Below are 21,840 nucleotides of genomic sequence, written 5' to 3' on the forward strand. Positions count from 1 at the left end.
GGGAAGGACACTATCTTCCTGATTTCAAAGAAGGCTGCCCTAGAGAATTGGGAAAGCCCTAGGGAACTGGTGAAATCCAGGCTTTTTTGTCACTGGGATGGTTTTCTAGCAGTGCTGCATATAGTTTGCTTCCTTCAACTACCTTGATCAACCCAGTTTTGTGTTTACTCTTATGATGGAGAGGTTGGTGGAGAGGTTGTTCTTAATAGAAATAGAGTTGTTCTTTGCTAGAATAAAGAGGAAGGGCTGCTGGGCAGGCAAACTCAACAAATCTCTCCAGATATTCACTATAAGAAAATTTTTAAAAAAATCACTTTTTACCATATCATCTTAACAGAACTAATATCAATTTTGTATATTTTTAAGTCATTGCTCATTTATATACTTGAATTTCTAATATACAACTTTTATTTTTTATGTTAAAATGTAGTATTAAGTAGTGTTTTTCTGTGTTGTTACATAAAAGCAATTTCTTTAAGAAAATGAACAGGTTTATCAGAGGTTTATAGTCTTGTGGATGAGTATCAAAAAGCATCCCTACCAGCTGCCTGTTAATGACAGATCCCATAAACTGAGATAATGGTGTTTGCTTTCTAGAAAGGTTATCATAACTGTAACCACTTTGCTTCTTGCTTCCTCAGCCTGTGGAGAGTCGTCAAATCTGAGTTCTCCCAACTATCTTCATTGGCAGTTCCTCTGCTTCTCCATGCTTTGTCACTTCCTCATGGTGCTGACATCTTCTGGACAATCATAAATGGCAATTTCAACAGCAAAGACTGGAAGATGAGGTTTGAAGCAGGTACCTCTGTATTAGCTTAAAAATTCTCGGGGGGTCACAAGGTAAACCGGATGTCCAATCATGATGTCTCTTGTTGACCCTCCTTTCTTTCTATATTTTCCTTTAAAATTTTTATTTATTTACTTTTTTATTTATTTAGAGGGAGAGAGGGAGAGCATGCATACAAGTGGGGAGACACGGGGAGGGAGAGAGAATCTCGAGCAGACCCTGCGCTGATTATAGAGCCTGATGCAGGGGTTGATCTCATGACACTGAGATCATGACCTGAGCCAAAATTAAGAGTTGGATGCTCAACTGACTGAGCCACCCAGGTGTCCCTCCTCCTTTCTTTTTAAAGAGTACTGCCTTCCTTGCTAGTGTTCTTTGGTGATTCTACTTAACTGAGCTTGCTTTATAATAGTATTTTGCTTTATAATAGTATTTTGCAGAGTGGTCCTCAGGTAGGATGGCCCTGTTCAGGTCTGCCTAGGATAGTCCTAGTTTATGCCTGTTGTCCAGGTGTATTTGTTAATTGTATGCTTGTTTACTCTCAAATGGATCCTGGCTTGAATGATAAATTATACAGTTAACATGATACATGATATTATGTAGTCAATATAATATATAATATGACATAATGCAATAAGTTACTTGTATCAAAGTAACTGGGAATGTTCCTTAAACACACAGGTGGTTGGGCCCCATTCCTAGACCTACTGAATTAGAATCTTATGGGGTAAGGCCAGGAATGTACATTTTTAACAAGGTCTCCAGGTAATTCAGTGATATTTGAGAATCTCTGCTGTTAGACCCTTTCCGCTGAAGCATCAGGGATCAAGTCTGGGGCAGTGATGGGTATGATTTCCTGGTGCTGAGAATGGCAAGTTCTCAGAGGAATATGGTAAGGAAGGAACCTGGGCATGTTCTTCTAGCCTCGCATCGGCTGCCTTCACTGTCACCCCAGTCTGCTAGGACTCCCATCCTCGGGAGCAGCAAGGAGGGCCCACAATGCCATGGTGTTCAGAATGGTTCTCTGTGTTTCAGTGTCTCCAAAATGTGACCAAGGAATGGAAGTTCCATTAGGTGGGTTAACTATTACACATTCGTTAATACCACTGTCTGAGGGGACTTAAACAACAGACATTTATTTTCTCACAGTTCTGGATGCTGGGAAGTCCACGATCAAGGTGCCAGGAGCATATGGTTCCTCAGGGTATTAGGGGGTCCAGACTCTAAAGCCAGGTCTGGTGGGCACCTCCTGTCTCCCTGTGTGGTCCGCAGAAGGGCCTGGAATGGACAAAGAAATGAGCGTGGAGGCATTTTGAGTATTTTGAAGTATAGTTTGAGTTAAACAATGGGGAAGACCATTAAAAAAAAAAAAAAAAAGACAACCCACAGTTAAATCAAGGCTGCCCAACAGGAAAGTACTGTGCTAGGTAGAAATGGTCTCTGTCAGACAGATGAAATGGAACATTCAAGAAGGGGGCATCAGAATTTCCTTTGGGGGGCACGTGGATGGCTCAGTGGGTTACGTTTCTGCCTTTGGTTCAGGTCATGATCTCAGGGTCCTGGGATCAAGCCCCGCGTCGGGCTCTCTGCTCAGTGGGGAGCCCACTTCCCCCTCTCTCTCTGCCTGCCTCTCTAATTACTTGTGATCTCTCTCTGTCAAATGAACAAATAAAAAAAAAAATCTTAAAAAAAAAAAAAAAGAATTTCCTTTTAGTTTCTCAAAGCAGGGTGTGGGGGACCCAGAGTTGACTTTTTCTTTGTGGGTTCTGTTCTTGTCTAAGTAAGTGTCCGTTTTTTTGTCCTCTCCTTTTACTCTGCAGTGGAAAAAGTGGCTGTAATTTGTAGATTTTTGGACATTCACTCAGTGACCAAAAACCACCTGCTGAAGTACTCGCTGGCACATGCCTTCTGCTGCTTTCTCACCGCTGTGGAGGACGTCAACCCAGCGGTGGCTACCCGGGCCGGTCTCCTGCTTGACACCATAAAGAGGCCAGCATTGCAGGTGACGTCCCTTGGATGTGTGTTGCGTGCTCCTCGGATGGTGCTCTGCTGAGCATATGTAGGACTGATGATGACGGCGGCAAGCATGGGGGAGTTTTTAAATGGAGAAAAATCCCAGAAACACACTTTATTAAAGACCCCTTGTTCTTATTTCTTCCTACTTTCTTTTCAATCTTTGTCCATATGGTGAAACCACTTTTGACAGAGACAGGAATTGTATAATGTTTTTTTTGTGTGGCAGATTTGTGAACTCAGCTGGTTTATCTTGTACTATTTAGCTGGTCCCTGGGCTGGGAGCTCTTGTCATTAGAGGCTAGACACTAAGAGAAATCATCTCTGTGACGAATTATAATATAAATCGAAGCAAGATCTGAGAAGGCAAATACGCCTACTAAAATGAAAGTCAAAGCAACATGAAATACGAGACCTGGAGAGAGTTGCTTATTTATTTTATTTGGCACCTTAATTTTATAATTGAAGAAACCAAGTCTCAGATAACATGACTTGTCACAGGACACAGAGCGAGTTAGTGGAAGAACAGAGACTAGAACCTCCGAAGTCCTGATCTCCTGATTTCCCACATTAGCTCCCGGTTTATTACAGTGTCGTTATAATGAAAACTAATAATAATGGCAAGAGTTAAAATTTGTCAAACAGATACTGTCTTTCCAGGACAGTGGGTTAAGTGTCTCATCTCCATTGTCTCATTTAATCCCCACGATAACCTTGAGGGTTCCCATTTTACAGATAGAGAAGCCGAGGGTTGGAAGGGGTAGGGTAGGTAGCTTTTTCGGGGTCACGTGGCTAGTATATGGCAGAGCAGACTCAGGTTGTGAGTCATAATAAAGTCCACATTCTTGACTGTATCTGTGTCTATACCCTGCTTCCTCTAAAAGAGACCAAGAAGAAAGTGCAGGATCTGGGAAATTCGGTGGTTTGGCGGACTGTGGACCCACAGCCTCCCTTATCAAAATTCCCAGTTGTCTTCTGGATGCTCTGTTGGTCTTAAAGACTAGGTAGTCTTCCAGCCCAGCGCCTGGAACATAGAAGGCACTCAGTAGTTGAGAGTTGAATGAATTAATAGAATGCTTGCATGAATTACGGTTTTTAGGTTTCATTCAGTTAGGAAAGGGGGAATGGTAAGCAGAGTCATACATGGGAGAAACAGATGCTCAGTCAGTCCAACTTGATTTTTTAAGATTCTGTGTGCCACTCATGTTCCAAGAAGACAAAATGAGTTTACTTTCTTTTAGAACCATGGCATTTAGCATTGAAAGGAAATTAGAAACTCGTATTTGTGTATTCTCAAGTGTAGCTTTGGAAGTATGCTTCTTTTAATAGAAACTACAGACATGGAAAAAAAACCACATTGGTTTGAGAGCTTTTGGATTAAATGGTTATTAATGAATGCATCTGAAAGCCAATAACCTACATTTAGTGTAGATTTCTGAACTAGAATTCAAGAGGTTTTCTACAACTGGGAGAAGTTCCTCTTCTGCATTTTATTTCTACCAAACTTGCAATCAAAGAAAATTTCAATCAGATCATTCCACATTATACGTATGGAGCGAGGAGGTTTTATCTTGTTTCACGGACTTTGCTTAATGTATTTGCTTTGAAGGAACTTAGATGTTTATGTCTGACTTAAACTTTCTTCCCCCTCTCTGCCCCAGGGTCTGTGTCTCTGTCTTGATTTCCAGTTTGATACTGTGGTTAAAGACAGACCCACAATACTGAGCAAACTTTTACTCCTGCATTTTCTTAAGCAAGATATTCCTGCCTTGAGCTGGGAGTTCTTTGTCAACAGATTTGAGACCCTTTCTTTGGAAGCTCAGCTACATTTGGATTGTAACAAAGAATTTCCTTTTCCTACAAGTAAGCAAAACAAAGAACTTGCTTTAAACAGCCATAGTTCCTTTTCTTACGTCTGCTAGATGAGCAGACCATACTCTGTATGTAGCCTAATTTCCCATTATGGAGGAGGCTCTTACTTCATGAACTCAGTTTATTAAATATTTATTGAATAACTCTGTAGTAATCTGTAGATCAACTGGTTTCTGGCATTCCAGAAGCAAAACCCTTTGCATTTCCTTGAGGACCTATGGTGACCCTTTGTGACTGCGTGTTCCTTAAATATGATTCAGTAGTTACGTTTACAGTGTTTGTGAGCAATTTTGTGAGATACATTTGCACCTTGCAAATTCACCCTTGCATGCTTGTTAGTTACCTACAGCTCTAAATAGATGGGGAAAGTGAGTCAGTCAACTATGTATCCAGTGATAATAAAAACATTAGACAGTGTAATCTCACGGTCTAAGCAGAAGACTCACAGGCAATAGTCGTGATAGACAGTAGTGATGATTTTTTTCTATGACTCACCACGAGTGATTCATGTGTCCACGAAAGGTGTGCTTTAATCCTGAAAATATACACAGCTGGGTTATTTCAAACTCGTTGTGCCCATTAAAGAAAATAACGTCTGATTCCTTTTGCAAAGCTATCACGGCTGTAAGGACCAATGTCGCTAACCTCAGTGACACAGCACTGTGGAAGATCAAGAGGGCTCGTTTTGCGAGGAACCGCCAGAAGAGTGTGCGTTCTCTGAGAGACAGCGTGAAGGGGCCCGTGGAATCCAAGAGGGCGCTCTCCCTCCCCGAGACCTTAACCTCCAAAATTCGTTGAGTATCTTCTTCCCTCCTTCCTTTAAATCTGTTTAATGTCTTTCTGAGGCTGACTTGTCCTGTTGAATGTTCATAGAGTAACTTATTTAGTCAACGGAGCTCCTTCACTAGGTTTGGGCTTCAGATTCCCTAGAGGGTCGCCCCAAGAATGTCAGTGCTCTGGTGGGGGGCTTTGTCCAGTGTGTGGGTGAAGCAAAGCCCTGGTCCAGCAGTAGAAGGCAGCAAATCCACTCATGCCTGGCCAGAAACGTAGACGCAGCCTCTCTGCTCCTGAATCCTAGGATAGGAAGGGGGACACCACCGGCCCTGGAACCTGAGAGCTCCCTGGAAAAGACCAGGACAGGCCAGACCCCATGGCAGTTGAGGTGACAGAGTGGAAGTGTGGAGTGCATTTGCTTTTCACATATGATGGAGACAGCCGAACAAGCTCCCAGACAAACCAAAAATAATGGTTGCTTTTGAAAAGAAAACACCAGGCTGAGGAGAAGTTGAATTTCTGTGCAGCTTCACCAGATTATTTATAAATAAAAATAAGCTACATTGCCAATTAAAAAAAAAAAAAGACCCTGTATGCTTGTTTTATAAAGGTCTTTCTTTATATGGCACTTTGAACGAGAACACAATTTCCCCTAAATTACCAGATGACTAAATGAACTCTAATGATCAGCAATGGCTCATGAATGGCAAATAATTAAAAATTCATAACTAAATCACCATGTTAGTGAATGAGAATATTTAAATATGGTACTAACTTGTGAAATTTGTCAAGTGATTTAATTTTTAAATAACTGCTGTGAAATTCATCACATAACACTCTAAAACATACTTCTTGTCCTGTCGGAAGTGGAAAGGTTTGCTTTTTTCATTGGCATTTATTGGAAGACAGCCTTGTACAACATAATCATTTTTAATCACAAATATGATTTGGTTTTTTTTATCGCATTTTTTCTCTATTTTAGACAAGCTATGAAAATGTGGTATTGTGAACTTTGGAAGAAGTCAATGAAAGCCCTTTAAGCGATCAGTAACTCAGTTTTTCAGGGAACAGAGATTCTAGCAAGTGGTCATTTAAGAATAACCCGTAGGAGTGCTAGGCCCCAGAGAAGACCGAATCAGATCCTAGAAACCAATATCTAGATGAAATAAATTATAATTTCTATGAATTTCCCAGCTCTTTTATAACTTAACCAGCCACTTTGGGATATCAGGTTTACTTATTGTCCTTTCTCGCTAATTGATTCACATGACAATTTTGAAGATTAAGAATGGAAATAACACTAAAGAATGTTCTTGAGATTCACATAAAACCACAAAGCTTTTGTGACGCAAACATCTTTTATGCGATGTTAATGACAAGTAGGAAAACTAAACTTAAACCTGTTCCTACTAACCAGTGAGTTAGCACTGAGTATATTTTCTAGGCTCAAGTTGTTTTTAATGCTTATTTAAATAGAGTTGTTGTTGATTTTTAAGCTATGAGGTTGACCAGGCATGAGCAGTCTGCTCCAGCTCTCGGTGGGACACCCGAACAGACACCAGGTGGGTACTTCTGACGTGGAAGGGCTGTGTGCAAGTGTCTATCCCAGGTGGTCAAGGTGAAGAATGCAGTGTCTCTAACTGGGCCAGAGTGCTATATTTAGGACTTGCAAACTTGAAGGGTCCTACCCCAGATGCTCATGCATTTGAACCCGTGACCTAGCAATTCTTTCTATCTTACTAGGGCAGATGACTTTGGATCCCATTAACTTTTGGTCCAGTAAGAAGTATCATGTTACCTGAATATGCACTTTTCCCCAGAGAGCCAATACGACCAGACCTATACATAGTACTTCTATTTGTATGTGTCTTTACACATAGAAATATTATGTTCATATATATCCGCTATAGGAAAAACATACATTTCATTGACATTTTCAAAGGTTATACATTTGAGCCACCATCATTCACTCATCCCCGTAGCCATTCTTGATTCTTTGCAACTCTACATGCATTTCTGTGTCTCAGAGAAAGGAGGATTTCGATTGTTTGGAGGACCATAGGATCATATTCGACTCACTACAGTGTAACTACCATTCGATGTCCCATGAGAGATTGTAGTTTATCATGAAGGATCCTAAGGGTTGAAGGGACACAGGCAAGGCTGTCACAGACCGAACGTTAGCTACACAAATGGTGGCATGGTGCATTAGGAAGATTGCGAAGGGTTCTGAATAGGTGCTTATTTGTCGACAACAAACTTGGTAACTACCACCTGTGTATCATGCTATAGAACATTTGGTGTTTCATCTAAGAACAGTTTTAAAAATGGCCTCAGAAGGAGAATTTCAAGTAAGGAGGTTTTCGAGATCGTGTACACTAAGTTTTACAAACGTGACGCCAAAAAGAGCAGTAGCTAGGGGTGGGAATGGAGGGGAAGAGAAGGCCCCAAAGATTATGAATGCCAAAGGCAGGTGTTGGCCAGACTGTATTTTCTCTTCTAAAATTGTTGAGAAAGGAGGATTAGCAAATCTTTGGCCAAGTCCCTCTGCCTTGTTTTCTGTGTCACTCAGGCCTCAACTGTACTGGGATTAAAAGGGGAGTAAAAGTAAGAACTTCTAATCCTGAGCTCCATTACAATGGGAAGTCCATCTAGGTCCCCTTCAGTGAAGTCTTTTTGAGGTGCTCTTAAGCAATTTCACAAATTATCTTTATTTTACCCCATCTTTTCTTTTTGTCCTAAGGCTTATTTGAATTAATTATTCAATTAAAGTCTTTACTTAATTCTTATTAACCATTTTCACAATCTCAAAGAGTCTTCTCACATCTCTTTGGGAAAGTGGATACCTATGTTTCCTGAAGTTAAAAAAAAAAAAAAAAAGCCTCTAGGCTTCTATGTGTCTTACCAAAAGGGACCAGATGGAAATGGGGCTGACTGTGGGCATTGTGTATATTAAATATAATGTTAAAGCTTCTGGAAAGATAATTTACACAACATACCATAATAAAAACTTGCATAGATTTGGAAGTAGCTGGCTTACCTTATAAGGCCCTTTCAGACTAGTTTCTCATTTTTGCATTATTATTTACTAGACAGTAAGTTTTTTGACTTGGGAACAAAGACATGCTAGGATAATCCTAAAATTGTACAGGATGGTTTACGATACCGATTACATGGAAGCTGAAGGACTTGCTACTTACTGAACATCCTTTCGTTTAGTGGAAGTCTTGAGCTAGTCTGTGCAAGACCTCTTCTTGATCGGGCCTGAAACAAAGCCTCTGTCCTATAATTATGCAGCAAGAGTTCACTTTAACTGCTGTTTAGGCTGAGCCCTCTTGGCATGGGATTCAGAACGGCCGGCTTCCTGATCTTAGCTTTCACATATTACCCACAGCACATGTTGCACCAGAAATACATTTGTAGAGAAGGTATATTCCACAAGGCTAGGGCAGAGCTGTATTCCTTTATGACTTTCATGAGTCAGGTCAAAGACCTTAGCTCATGTGAATGAAATTCATAGGAAATTACAACTGGAATATTAGAGATATGTTAACGTTCTCATTTTATAGAAGAGGAAGCGGAAGTTTCCAGAGAGGAACCTGTTTCACAAGCTTGTTGGTGACAGATTTGGGTCTCAAGCCTGGGCTTCTTGATCTCTTGTACAAGGCATTTGTGGTGAATGCCAGTAAGTGCTCAAAACCTTTATTTAATCCTAATTGGTGAAATACACAGTTTCACCTGCTAATCTGAAGTTGGTAAAATTATAATTATAATTATTATATAATATTATATAATTATTATAATTATTATTATAATTAATTATAATTATTATTATAATTAAGGTATCTTTTCACTGATTCTGTGAAAACTAGGAATTATATTTGGTGATTTAGAATACCTGCTGAATATTAATTGAGGGTAATATAATAGTTTTGATAGGTTTTCATAGCACAACACTGAAAAACTGCTATCTACCAAACATGGTCACGGGGAACTTAATTATATCCTGTACCTCATCCCCTGGAATGAATGATTAAACAATGGTAGGTATATAATAATAAGAATAACAACACTTCATATATGTACAGTATCTCTCTATCTATTAAGAGTTTTTAATACAAATAAACTAATTTTGATTTCATAATGACTCTGGATATATGTGAAGTATTATTACAATTTTTTTTTTGCTTTACATATGGACAGGAAAACCAGGGTCCTCAGGATTAATTAATTTTGCTTAGATAATTTACTCAAGATCACTTATAACTAACTAGTTGGGTACTAATGCTTGGGTGCAGGAGACTTGACTTGCTTTCTTTCCGCTCTAACTACCTATTGATGCATTGGTCTTAGGGGGTTCCTGCCCTGTGGCACATGAAGACACCAGTCTGGTTATAAAGCTAACCTGGGCATTCATGTCTGCTACAGTGTGCCTTAAGGTCATGAACATCCACACCAAGAGACCTTCCCATTTAAGACGCACAGATGGATCTAGAAATGTCCTAATCCCTAAAGTAACATGGATACCCTCAATTCTACTCCAGCTTGAGAGAAATCTCGAAATCTCTTGGTCTGAATTTGTATCAAGAGAAGGTGTCCAGTGCTAGGGAGCACTAGTAAAACTTTCTTGTATGGCCCTCTCCCACCATCCCCTTGCGCCCCCCCCATTAGTGTCCCAGCCTAAAACCCCGAATTACTTCTCTTTGGGCTCTCTCTTTCTTTCTAGAGGTGGTTAACAACTCACATCCTTCATTAGCTTGCAAAATGCTTGTTGATCATTAAGCCCCCACAACTCAAAGAGAACAGTTATTTTAATAGGAATGCCCTTGTTGGAAAGAATGTTTTGGGAAGTGGCAGTTTCTGTTGAACATTTACTGGGCACCTTCAATACTAGGAAATATAAAGAGTGCAAAGATACATCAGAAATTTTTATACTCCCCATCAGCTTATATATAGCCAAGGAAGGGAGATATAGTGTGAACATAGGCAAACTCTCCTCTCGAGTGAGTGTGCCAGTGCCATGGGATGGTTCCTATCAGGTGCAGCAGGAGGAGAGTTGGGGGCAGCAAGGATGGTCTGGTGAAGAGGCGGTTTTCCAGCCAGACCTTGACTGGTGGATAGGATGTAAAGGCCCGGATGTGAGATAGGAAGAGGCAAAGGCAGGGATGGGGAGCATAGGACAGTGTGGAGTTAGTCACTGGCCCCAACTTTATAGCCCTTCTGCTGTGGGCACACACAACACACCTGCTGTGAAGTTGGGTTAATGGGCTAGGAGATCAGTGAGGTGGTATAATTAGAATTAGCAACATACTGGGTATTTACCCCAAAGATACAGATGTAGTGAAAAAGAAGAGGCATGTGCACCCCTGTGTTCATTGCAGCAGTGTCCACAATAGCCAAACTGTGGTAGGAGCTGAGATGCCCTTCAACAGATGAATGGATAAAGATGTGGTCCATAGTGGAATATTACTCAGCCATCAGAAAGGATGAATACCTACCACTTGCATCGACATGGATGGAACTGGAGAAGATTATGCTGAGTGAAATAAGTCAAACAGAGAAAGACAATTATCATATGGTTTCAGCTATTTGTGGAACATAAGGATTAGCATGGAGGACATTAGGAGCTGGAAGGGGAAAATGGTGGGGGGGAATCGGAGAGGGAGATGAACCTTGAGAGACTATGGACTCTGGGAACCAGACTGAGGGTTTCAAAGAAGAGGGGTGGAAGGATGGGTGAGCCCAGTGATGGGTATTAAGGAGGGCATGTGTTGCGTGGAGCACTGGGTGTTATACGCAAACAGTGAATCATGGAACACTATGTCAAAAACTAATGATGTATTGTATGGTGACTAACATAATTTAACTTAAAAATTATTAAAAAAAAAAGAACTAGCAACGTAAAGCAAACTCATTTATAGTGCTTGATCATTGGGTTCTCTGGAATAAAGGCAGAGGAAGCTCATGAAGGTGGGGCTTCCTTCCTGTACCTGATTGTCTCTTGTTGGTTAGGCAGAGGTCAGCTCACACAGAGGAATAGTCCCCATTTCCTTGCTCTTTGGGGGCCTCACCAGTTTTATCTCCTGTGTAGAAGAAATATTTACCTGAGATATTTATTTGAATTCAGTATACTTAGACACTTCTGAAGAATAAGCGTCTAGTCTATGTCAGACACTGCCTCATACTCTGTGAGGGGTATAAAAATGGGTAAGACAAAGCACTCACCTTCAAGGAGCTTTTTGTTCTCCTAGGGGAAACTGACAAATGAGTAAAGAAATTCTGCCTTGCAATTTGCCCCATTTTAGGAAATGGTAAAGGAAATTTTCCTCCATTCCTCCCTCCCATACTTCCTCTCTTGTCCTTGGGGATTTGCAGAAGTTAGAGATCATATCCAGTTGCTGAGAGAAGGGTGGGCATAGGTGGGAAGAATGGGTCCTGAGGACTGGGATTTATGGGATGAGATTGGCTGGGGGTCTGGGTGCTTAGAGGTATATCACCCTGAGCAAGACACAAAGGTGGGAAAGTGTTGGCTACATTCTGAGACCTAGGAGTAGCCCAGCTGGTAAGAATGTTGAGCATCGGGGGTGAATAAGAAGAGATAAGTCTGGAAAAGCAGATCCTGATCCTGCCTGGTTTCCAATCATCAAATAAATAAAATGGTATGACCCTTTGGAGTTTCAGTCAGTTATACCACTCTGTGGATAGACTGTCATGGACTCAGCCCATGATAAAGTTAGGGGAGGAATCACTCTGCCTCGTGATTCTGAAGTTGCTTACAGTTTTCATTAGTGAAATTATAAAATCAAAAATTTTAACAAGTTAAATCTCTATGGTTAAAACGTAGAGGAATTTCATAGGCTAGCATTCAAAACTAGAATTCGAAAGTGTTTTAATTGTCACATCTTAGAGGAAATATCAAAAGCATTCAGTTTTAAAGTAGAAATGTCATGCCCTTTTTAGATAACTTAAAACAGTAGTATTGTCTTTATTAATAAAATTCTAGCTTTTCTAAGCTAATTTTTCTTAGGGATTTGATGAAGGAAATTTCCTTTATGGAGAGTATACCAGTGAAAAGCATATGCTGTTTTAAAGAAAGACAATAGACAAGGCATAGACTTGCAAAGCCCGCAACTAGAGAAGTAAGTTTTTGGAACAAAGATTTTTTTCACTTTATACAAAAAGTTTCATCAACTAGTTCTTTTTTATTTTTTTTTCAGTACATTTAATGGTTTGTTAAGGATCACTCATTGTTCCCCATTCAGGGAAAACAAAGGAAGGAACGGTAAACTTAAAGCTAAAACACTGGAGATCAGTGAAAATGTATTTCAAATGAAAATAAGCATTTGTGAAATGGTACTTAATCATTAGGAAACTAAGATTTGATGGGAAAAGTTAGGTTACACGCTTTATCTTATTATTATTATTATTTTGAGGTGGGGGAGGCAGGCAAAAGAAGAGAGAGAGAGAGAGAATCTCAAGTAGGCTCCACATGCAGTGCAGAGCCTGATGTGGGAGTCAGTCAAGAGGCAGATGCTTAACTAACTGAGCCACCCAGACGCCCCAGGTTATATACTTTTTAAACAAACATCTACTTGCAATGGGAAGAAGAATTTTGAAATATTTAAAGATGAAGTCTGATCATTTATTTTCTAGACCTGAACGAGGATAGAATGAAATGAGGAGCCAGTGTCTTAGCTGGGCTTTTTTTGGAGCTCCCTTCTTCTGTATTGAGACCCCTGGATTCTTGGGCTATAAAATAAAGGGGCAGCTCCTTCCCAAATGCTCCCTAGTTCCATTTTTCACGTGGGGACCTTGGAAACTAGCCAGTCTGAACTTGGCGGTGGCTGAGCAGGACAGGGCTGCCAGGTCTGTTAAACCTTGCCACCCTGAGCAGAGACACATTGAGGAATGAAGCTACATTGTAACAGCCATCCCTTGCTGCTGAAATAACATTGAACCCTGCAGGGATCCTGCATTCTCACACTTGTCACATTCTTGGCCCAGGCTTGCCCAAAGCAATAACTCCTTGTAGCTGTAAAGTAATACTCTGGAGAAGAAAGAAATCAAGACTGAATACTTCTCAATGCTGGAAAAATAGTCCTCTAAACTTTTTAAAATTTTATTTTATGAGGATTTACGTAGGTATTGCTGTTGGCCTGATCTTCTATCCCAAACATTTAATTTAATTATAATATACAGCAGTGCTTCACATTTCTGACCTCTTGGTGAAACAGGGTGTTCCACATAAATTGCTTTTTCTCTTGGTGGCTGATACATGCCTCATACATAACGGTATTTTTAATTTGTTGATCGCTCTTATCCATGCATGTGGAACACTGTAATAAGTCCTTAGGCTTTATATGAATGATTTGGGGGTGAAAGCTACCCTAGAGTATGTTGCCCACATTTACTCCTCTTACAGAGACTCTAGGAGACAGAAAATGTGAATGTACTAGGGTGGTATTGAAGGTCATCAGACACTTGTCCCTAAATGAGAGGCCCTGAGACTTAGTTGACTCTGTTGCTCTAGAGATGGATAATGATCCCTCCTCAGCCTATCACATTTGCACAGACGGACATTAATTGGAGCATCTGGGGAGAACTAGACAACCAAGCTTGTTACCTCACATACTGTTCGAAACTAGTAAGTTCTGAATTTGGCATTACCTTTGTGCCACTGCTCCAAAGAAAATTGTTTGGCCTTGAGATGGTTAATTTCCACAGTCCCCAGAAGCATTTCTTCTATCCCGCTTCTCTTGGCTGTGTCCTGGAAGACTGGGGTTTTGCCAAATTAGTTGAGTTAATGGATATAAATTACTACCTATCTCCTTCTCGTATCTTTCATGCCATTATTACATGATATTATACGATACTTGATATGATATGGTCCCGGTTTGGTTTATAATGGTTGGTAAGCAGAGCCAGTCATTGTTTAGCAGAAATTGTCCTTGTAGGGTGAGCGATGAGAACCCTGGGTGCATCATCTAAGCCACCAGGCAAAAATCTTGTTTTCCATTTAGAAAGTGTGAGGTCTCCTGTCAAAGAAGGGACTAGGATGTGAAGGATATTTGGAATAAGTCCCCAAACATAAACAGAGAAGAGCAGATCTCCCCTTTCCTTCAGCGAAAGTCCTAAACTAAACCAGATCAGAAGAAGCAGAAAAACAAACAGAGACAGGGTATAATTTCTGACTTTGACAAATAACAGAGAGAAAGCCAAAGTCAGGGAGCTGCTGTGATACAATTATTTGTTAGGTTATAAATAAATCAAGGGCTAAGGTATTCTTTTCTGTCCATGTAAACTTTCAGCTCACCTTCATGTGGTATTTTTCTGTTTTTAAGAGCTCATGCTTCTTTCTTTCTGTCTGTCCCCTCCCTTATATGTTTCTCATTACATACAGCAGGACTTATGATTTGCTATTTGTAATTTTGACTATATCTTTCATAGAGTACCCATTGCTAATATCTCAGGATTTGAAAAAGAAAACTTTACATTTTTTTTTCCACCAGCTGATTTATGAACATAACTGAGATAATATATATATTTTAAATATTTTATTTATTTATTTGACAGAGAGAGAGAGAACATGTGAGCACAAGCAGGGGGAGCAACAGGCAGAGGGAGAGAGAGAAGCAGACTCCCTGCTGAGCAGGGAGCCTGATGCGGGGCTCGATCTCAGGACCCTGGGATCATGACCTGAGCCTAAGGCAAATGCTTAACTGACTGAGCCACCTAGACACCCGCAAACTGAGAGAGAAATTTTACAAAAGAACTCAGTGGATGCTTTTGTGCTCAGTGGATGTTAGAATATTATTTTTGTGGTTATTTTTATGTGCTTATTTGACAAAGCTGGAAGGGAAACTTCTCTTTATCATTGAGAATAAAACTTTGCCAAGATATTTAAAAAATTGCTAAGAACAAATTTATTTAGGTATTTTTCTTGCCTTCCAAAGAGAACCTTGCTTTATAGTGCCTTTTAAAATTTCTATTCCCTTATTACTCCCAAATTAGTTGGTTGTTGATGAAACAATAACGTTCACCCCTGAACTAATGCTTTGCTGAGTAGACCATATTTTGCCTTCACATTGGTCCAGAACAGACCCTCTAAATATTTAGTGGAAGCCGAAGGGATGGTGATTTACTAATAAGTGAGATTTCCTTGTGAGCGTCCTTGGGAAGGAGCCACCCACTGATGACCTTTCTTGTACTGACAGGACAACAGTCTCCCGAGAATGACAATACCATCAAGGACCTGCTCCCAGAAGATGCTGGGATTGACCACCAGACCGTCCACCAGCTGATTACAGTGCTCATGAAGTTTATGGCCAAGGATGAGAGCAGCGCTGAGTCAGACATCAGCAGCGCGAAGGCCTTCAACACGGTCAAGCGGCACCTGTACGTCCTGCTCGGCTATGACCAACAGGAAGGCTGCTTCATGATTGCACCTCAAAAAATGCGCCTGTCAACTTGCTTTAATGCATTTATTGCAGGAATTGCCCAAGTAAGTGTAAGCTTCCAGGAGTCAGATTGTTAAGGTTTTGGTAGAAGTAAGTCATTAAATTCCATTTAACCAACCTAGGTTGTGTGTAAAGGTTTGTGCAAGTGACTCTATTAGGAAGGCTCATGTGAAAGGGAGTATAACATGAGCAAGACCAATAGGGAGTATAGGGCTTTGGGGGTGGGGGGGGTGTGAGTAGAATATACCTAACATGAAGTTTACCATTTTAACCATTTTTAAGTATGTAATTCAGTGGCGGTAGGTATGTCTGCATTATAATGTAACCGGAATCATTATCCATCTCTAGAATTTTTCATTATCCTAAACTGAAACTCTGCCCATTAAACAATAACAGAGTGTAGAACTTTTGTTTATGGTTTTGTTTTTTTTTTAGTCTTCTCTCCTTTTTGGCTTCAAGTGGAGAGCTGAGCTGATCGTACAACTTTCTTCATGTCACGTTATCATCATTGGCTTTGTACGTGTTTGCTTCTCCCAGCCGCTGTGGTTGACAGCGTGGTGTGCACTTACCATGCTTTAACTCTTAATTGCCCCCGTGGTGGACACGCATGTTGCTCGGTCCCAGCTTCTTACCACTTCAGACAGCTCAGCAACGGACATCCTGCCCCGTCCCCAGAACTGTGAGAATTCATTTGAGATATGAACGCAAGAGCAGAAGTAATGAGTTATTGGGTTTCTGTATGGCTAACTGGACCAGCGCTATGCCAGTCTGTAAAGGGTGTAGAACTTGAGGCTAGAGAAAGATCCATACGAATTTCAGCTCTGCCACTGTTATGTTCTGTGTGGCCTTAAGTATTCTCTGCTTCTTTGCTCTTTGGTAAAGACTTTTGTTTTGAAAGATTAGAGACGACACGTTGCCGAGCCTTTAATCAGTGCCTGTCTCATGGGAGGAGCTCAGTGAGGGTCTCTGTTACCAACTTGCTCAAATAGATTGTAACATAATGAACACAGATAAGCCAAGTAGGAGCAATCCATACATAGCAGTCTTTTGCTGGTGCTGGTGCTGTAGGGTTTACCACCAACACTCAGCTGCTTGTGATGAAGAGACGATGCGCCATCTCAGATACCAAACCTCCCTCCCTTCCTCCTTTCTCTCCTCACCTCTCTCTTTCTGTATTTATATTATGCGTATTTATTTAATAAAGCAAAAAATTAAATTCAGATCTCCACGAAGCCCACAAAATGAGTGACTAACATTTCGGTGTCAGTATGTTATTGCTGGCTCCAAATTGATTACATTCATTTATACGTATATACAGGTGTATGCATGTGCACACGTTTTCTGTAGTAATTACACATATTGTAATTTTACACATATTGTAATGTGTAATATTATACATATTGATAAATACAGGTAACCTTTTTTAAGCCTAAAATTGATTATGAAGTCAATCATGTTAATAAATTTGTATCATATCCCATTTAATGGCTACATAGTATCCTATTATCATACAAATAATCTTTCATTTAACTTATATTGTTGAACATGGAGGTTATTTTCAATTTGGGGTGACTATAAGGCTGTATATCTTTGTGTATACATCTTGGAACAGTTGTCTGATTTTTTCCTTAGGATACATTTAGTTGCTCTACTGTAGGCTATGTACTTTTCCTCACTTCTGAATAGATATTGGTGAATTGCCCTCCTGAAAGGGTATGTTGAGTAATACTCTTGCCAGTGGCATTGGAGAATGCCCATTTCCCCCAGTGATGACCAATGGTAGGTGTTTTCATTGATTCTAGTTTAATTCTAGTTACGAGTGCAATAGAACATTTTAGTAAAATATTGTTCTGCATGGATAATTTAGTAGATACATCAAATAATAAGATAATTAAGTGGAGAAAATGATTTGGATCGGCAAGGTTCTTCTATTTCTTGTAAAGTTTAACTTTTCCCCCTTTAGGGTCACTGGCCATTACTGTTCACATTTTGTGAGAAGCCTTTTCCAGCTTTTGCCTGTTGTTTGGATGGGTCACATTTTCCTTTAGGCTTATGGGTGTTCTCTGTAGTTTTCCTTCAGTTATTAATATTTTTCCTATTTCAGGTAATGGACTATAACATTAACCTGGGAAAACACCTTCTCCCCTTGGTGGTTCAGGTGCTCAAATACTGCTCTTGTCCTCAACTACGGCATTATTTCCAACAGCCACCTCGTTGTTCCCTCTGGTCCCTAAAACCTCACATCCGGCAGATGTGGTTAAAGGCCTTGCTTGTCATCCTTTACAAGGTGAGTTCCAACGGTCACTCCTTTTTGGGCTAGAATCATTCTCTTAGAGAGGAGAACACTTAAGGGATCTAAACTGAGAGTTTTGTAGGAGAGTAATCTGACCTTCATGGGACAAATCAGGATATGTAAAATTAGAGTTGAGAAGTAAAGGGCCATTGGAAAATCAACAGCAACAGAGACTACGCCGGCATATGTTCTGAGCTGTAGGAGATTGAGATCAACAATCTGTGTTTATGCTCAGCATCTCATATTTTAGCTGTGTATGAATTATGGTGTCAGAAAGCAAAGAAGATATTTAAAATTATATTTCCGTGCCAGATGTTTATGCCAGGTAATTTTCTTAAAAGGAATTGTAACCGTGAACTGGGCATTCCTTGCCATCCGTGGTTTGGTGCAAGAGGAAGGGACCGCAGTCCCTTGTCCCAATAAGGCCACGATAAAGATCTCTGGTTTTGCTTCTATGTATATTCTCTTCATCCCCAAGAAATACCAAGAAAAGTATCTAGCAAGATCTCGTGGAAAAACTTACCCTTCAAAATAACCGTTTGTATTTTTCTGCCTCCATTTTCTTGAGCAGTATCCGTACCGAGACTGTGATATCAGCAAGGTCCTGCTGCATCTGATTCACATAACCGTCAATACACTCAACGCTCAGTATCACAGCTGCAAGCCCCATGCCGCGGCGGGGCCTCTGTACAGTGACAACAGTAACGTAAGCAGATACAGCGAGAAAGAAAAAGGTACTTTACATGCCTCAATTCCATCCCAAACTTAGCTTGAATACGTAATATATTTCTGGACGATGTTTTTTGTGGGAGATAACGGAGTGCCCCCAGATATCATTCTGGAATCAAAAAAATCACCTCCGGCTTCATTAGTGTTCCAACTTTCCCGTGAATGCCACTGCCTTAATTTTTTAAATGAGCTTTCGAGAGAAATAGCTGGTATGCTTCTGAACCCCATTTCATAAGAAATGTTTAAATTGTGTGCTGTTTGGTTAAGGAGCCTGTGTAAGCCTTTCCCTATGTGTTGGAAACATCTTGTTTTGGGTGATGAAGTAAAGTCTTGGTTGACACTCAGTGGAGCCATGATCTTGTCGTCTCTAGTTTGCTCCTGAACTTGGTGCAGAGTCCAAATTTGCTGAATTGCTTCTTCTTAGCTTCCTCGGTCAATAAGAAAATGATTTAAGGCAACTGAGATGACATTTTTTTCCTGCATAGGTTTAAATTATTTCCGGTATCAACACTTTTTATATCGATAGCTTTTCTGCAAAAGAGGCAGGTGAAAAAACTTTAGATAGAGTAAAATCCCAGCCTGGATGTTTTCAGGTGAGAGCTGAAAACCAAGGTGTGTATCTTTAGTGTAAGTCACAAGTCTAGACTTGTAAAAGGTGACATCATCTAATCCAATCCTGGGAGAAAGCCAAACACCCCATGACCCTTTGTGGTGTTTGCAGATTCTGACTTGGTAGAACTTTGGAGCTAGTGTTCATTTAGTTCTAAAAGGTCCAAGAATCTGGCCATAGGTGTAAGTTCTGGTACCATTCAAATCCTTTCTGAAGAGTATCTTGTCTCCCAGCTTAGGTCCCAGTTTTTGGAAAATGGGATAGATGCCGTTAAACTCTAGATGTCCTCAGTCCGGGCTCAGTGTCTGGGCTAGTTTCAGATGAGCCTTTCTGAAGGGGAGGAGCCATCTTGAAGTCCTTCCATATCTCGTTCAGGACATTTTGAGAATTATTTCAAAATCATGTCCTGGAAGTCATGTAACTCTTTTCTGGAAAAACTATTTTTCAAAAGGGACTATTTCCTTTTTTTAAGGACATAAAGAAAGAAAACATTACTGTGTTGTATCTCCCTAGAAACATGGGAACTTGATAGGTTTTGTCATCTTTGCAGAAGTTCACCAGGGTTTTGTATCATTTTGATCATTAACACTCGTTTGTTTTTTTTTTTAAATTTGACTAAGAAAAGATTAGTAGGATCACTTCATCTATCATCTGCTACTTTAGATTTCACTTAGTTTAGAGTCTTGTGTTTAGGACAGGATCAGTCCTCGAAATTTGGCTCTCCCCTTGTACTCCCTGAGTACTCAAGAAATCTTACATAGTTGTCATCACGCCCGAGCATCATTTTGTCATATAGGTAGACATCAAATAGGGCAAATACTATGATTTCAGTGATAGTGACCTTGAATAATAGGTTAATTTCATTTACTGTGGTATGAAGTGCATTTCTGTAGCCTTTTATTTATTTATTTATTTATTTTTAATTGCTGCTTTGTACAGGGCTTTGGTCTTTCCAAAAGATGAGAGGAAAACATTTATTAAGTGACCTCTGTGGGTTGCAACATAGCAACCCCTTCCTCATGAATGTGTTTTTGGGTTTATCTTTGATTTAAAAGTGGTCCAAATCGGGATAAAAGAGCACACAGCAGGAATCTCACTAGGCACTCTACGTGATGGGCTTGTGTACGGAGCTTCGGGACCCTCAGAGTCAGAGAATCTTTCTGGGGTGCGTGATAGTTGCACACGGCAAACTCCACAGAGGAGGGTCTTAACTCTAATAGGGGAGAATGTTATTTTCTGTTTTCTTTTTCCTTCGTTTACTCTTTCAGTCCATAATCATTTGTGGAGCTTTTGAAACGACCAGTGGCTTTTCTAAGCTTTTTCTGTGTGTTGTGTGTTTCATTACCAAATGTAGAGTACAGTATTTTGCATTCACAAAGTATAAGGTGCATGTACTGTTAGGCTGTGTCTATGCCAGTTCTCACGTCCCAGGAAGGTATATGTCTGTTATTGGAAAGGGCGAGAGCAACTCATTTTGTTTAAATTTCCCTTGCCAAATTAGCCCAAAAATTCACCCAAAGCAGGCATGTTCAAGGAGCGTGCAGCAGATCCCCAAAATGAGTGTGTTATCTGATTTTAAGAGCACTGGAAAAATCCCCCCAACCCCCCCCCCCCAGAGGCCCTCTTGGAATATCGAGATGCCTCTCTTGAAAATGCTGCCAGTGGTCACACGGAAAACGAGAGGCAGCCTCGTAACAGGTTTCTCTGTCAACATCCGGATAATTGGACAATCGGATGAAATACCAAAGCCATGGCCAGCACTCGAGCTGGTGTAGAAACCAGCCCAGACTGTGTTCCCTCACGCTTTCACTGAAATGCTTGTGTAGACACAGCCTAAGAGAGAGTAACCTCCCAAGTGTAATTTTGACTTTCTCTCCCCAATTAGAAGAAGATAGTGTTTTTGATGAATCTGATATTCATGATACACCTACTGGACCCTGCAATAAAGAGTCTCAAACTTTTTTTGCAAGATTGAAAAGGATAGGCGGCAGCAAAACCGTGAAATATCAGCCGGTTGAGATGAATGTGCAGAGAAGTATGAATTTTTTCCTCTTAGTAATTTTATGCAGAAATGTTGTACTCTACCGTTTGTTTGGGGTGAAATCTTGATTTTATTATGTTATTACACATTTTAATACCGTTGATTTTATATATATGTATGCACAAACAGTATATATATATCCACACTTATATATATACGTGACTTGACAGATACATCATTAACGTCATGATCGTCTGAGAGGGCCATTGCTTGATTTGATTTGTTGCAAAATGTTTGCTTCTCTTCCACACGATTTGAATACAG

The 21,840-nt window shown here is 40.3% G+C and overlaps 1 protein-coding gene across 4 annotated transcripts in view; it reads left to right on the top strand.

Annotated features, from left to right (window-relative positions):
* The window catches only part of UNC79 (unc-79 homolog, NALCN channel complex subunit), a gene marked incomplete at its 5' end in the record, with an annotated part of 191,813 nt that overhangs the window by 89,657 nt on the left and 80,316 nt on the right, over positions 1 to 21,840 (top strand). For 2 of the 4 annotated variants that reach the window (XM_080808711.1, XM_080808709.1), the window contains 7 exons: positions 642 to 799; positions 2,608 to 2,789; positions 4,462 to 4,663; positions 5,286 to 5,465; positions 15,661 to 15,947; positions 18,008 to 18,190; positions 18,768 to 18,930. In XM_080808711.1, the coding sequence (XP_080664837.1) occupies positions 642 to 799; positions 2,608 to 2,789; positions 4,462 to 4,663; positions 5,286 to 5,465; positions 15,661 to 15,947; positions 18,008 to 18,190; positions 18,768 to 18,930 (1,355 nt within the window). Of the gene's footprint in view, positions 1 to 641; positions 800 to 2,607; positions 2,790 to 4,461; positions 4,664 to 5,285; positions 5,466 to 6,942; positions 7,009 to 15,660; positions 15,948 to 18,007; positions 18,191 to 18,767; positions 18,931 to 21,420; positions 21,571 to 21,840 lie in introns of all 4 variants that reach the window. The other 2 variants (XM_080808708.1, XM_080808710.1) reach the window with 2 other exon arrangements.

Source organism: Martes martes (assembly GCF_963455335.1).
Source record: "Martes martes genome assembly, chromosome: 7".
NCBI lineage: Eukaryota > Metazoa > Chordata > Mammalia > Carnivora > Mustelidae > Martes > Martes martes.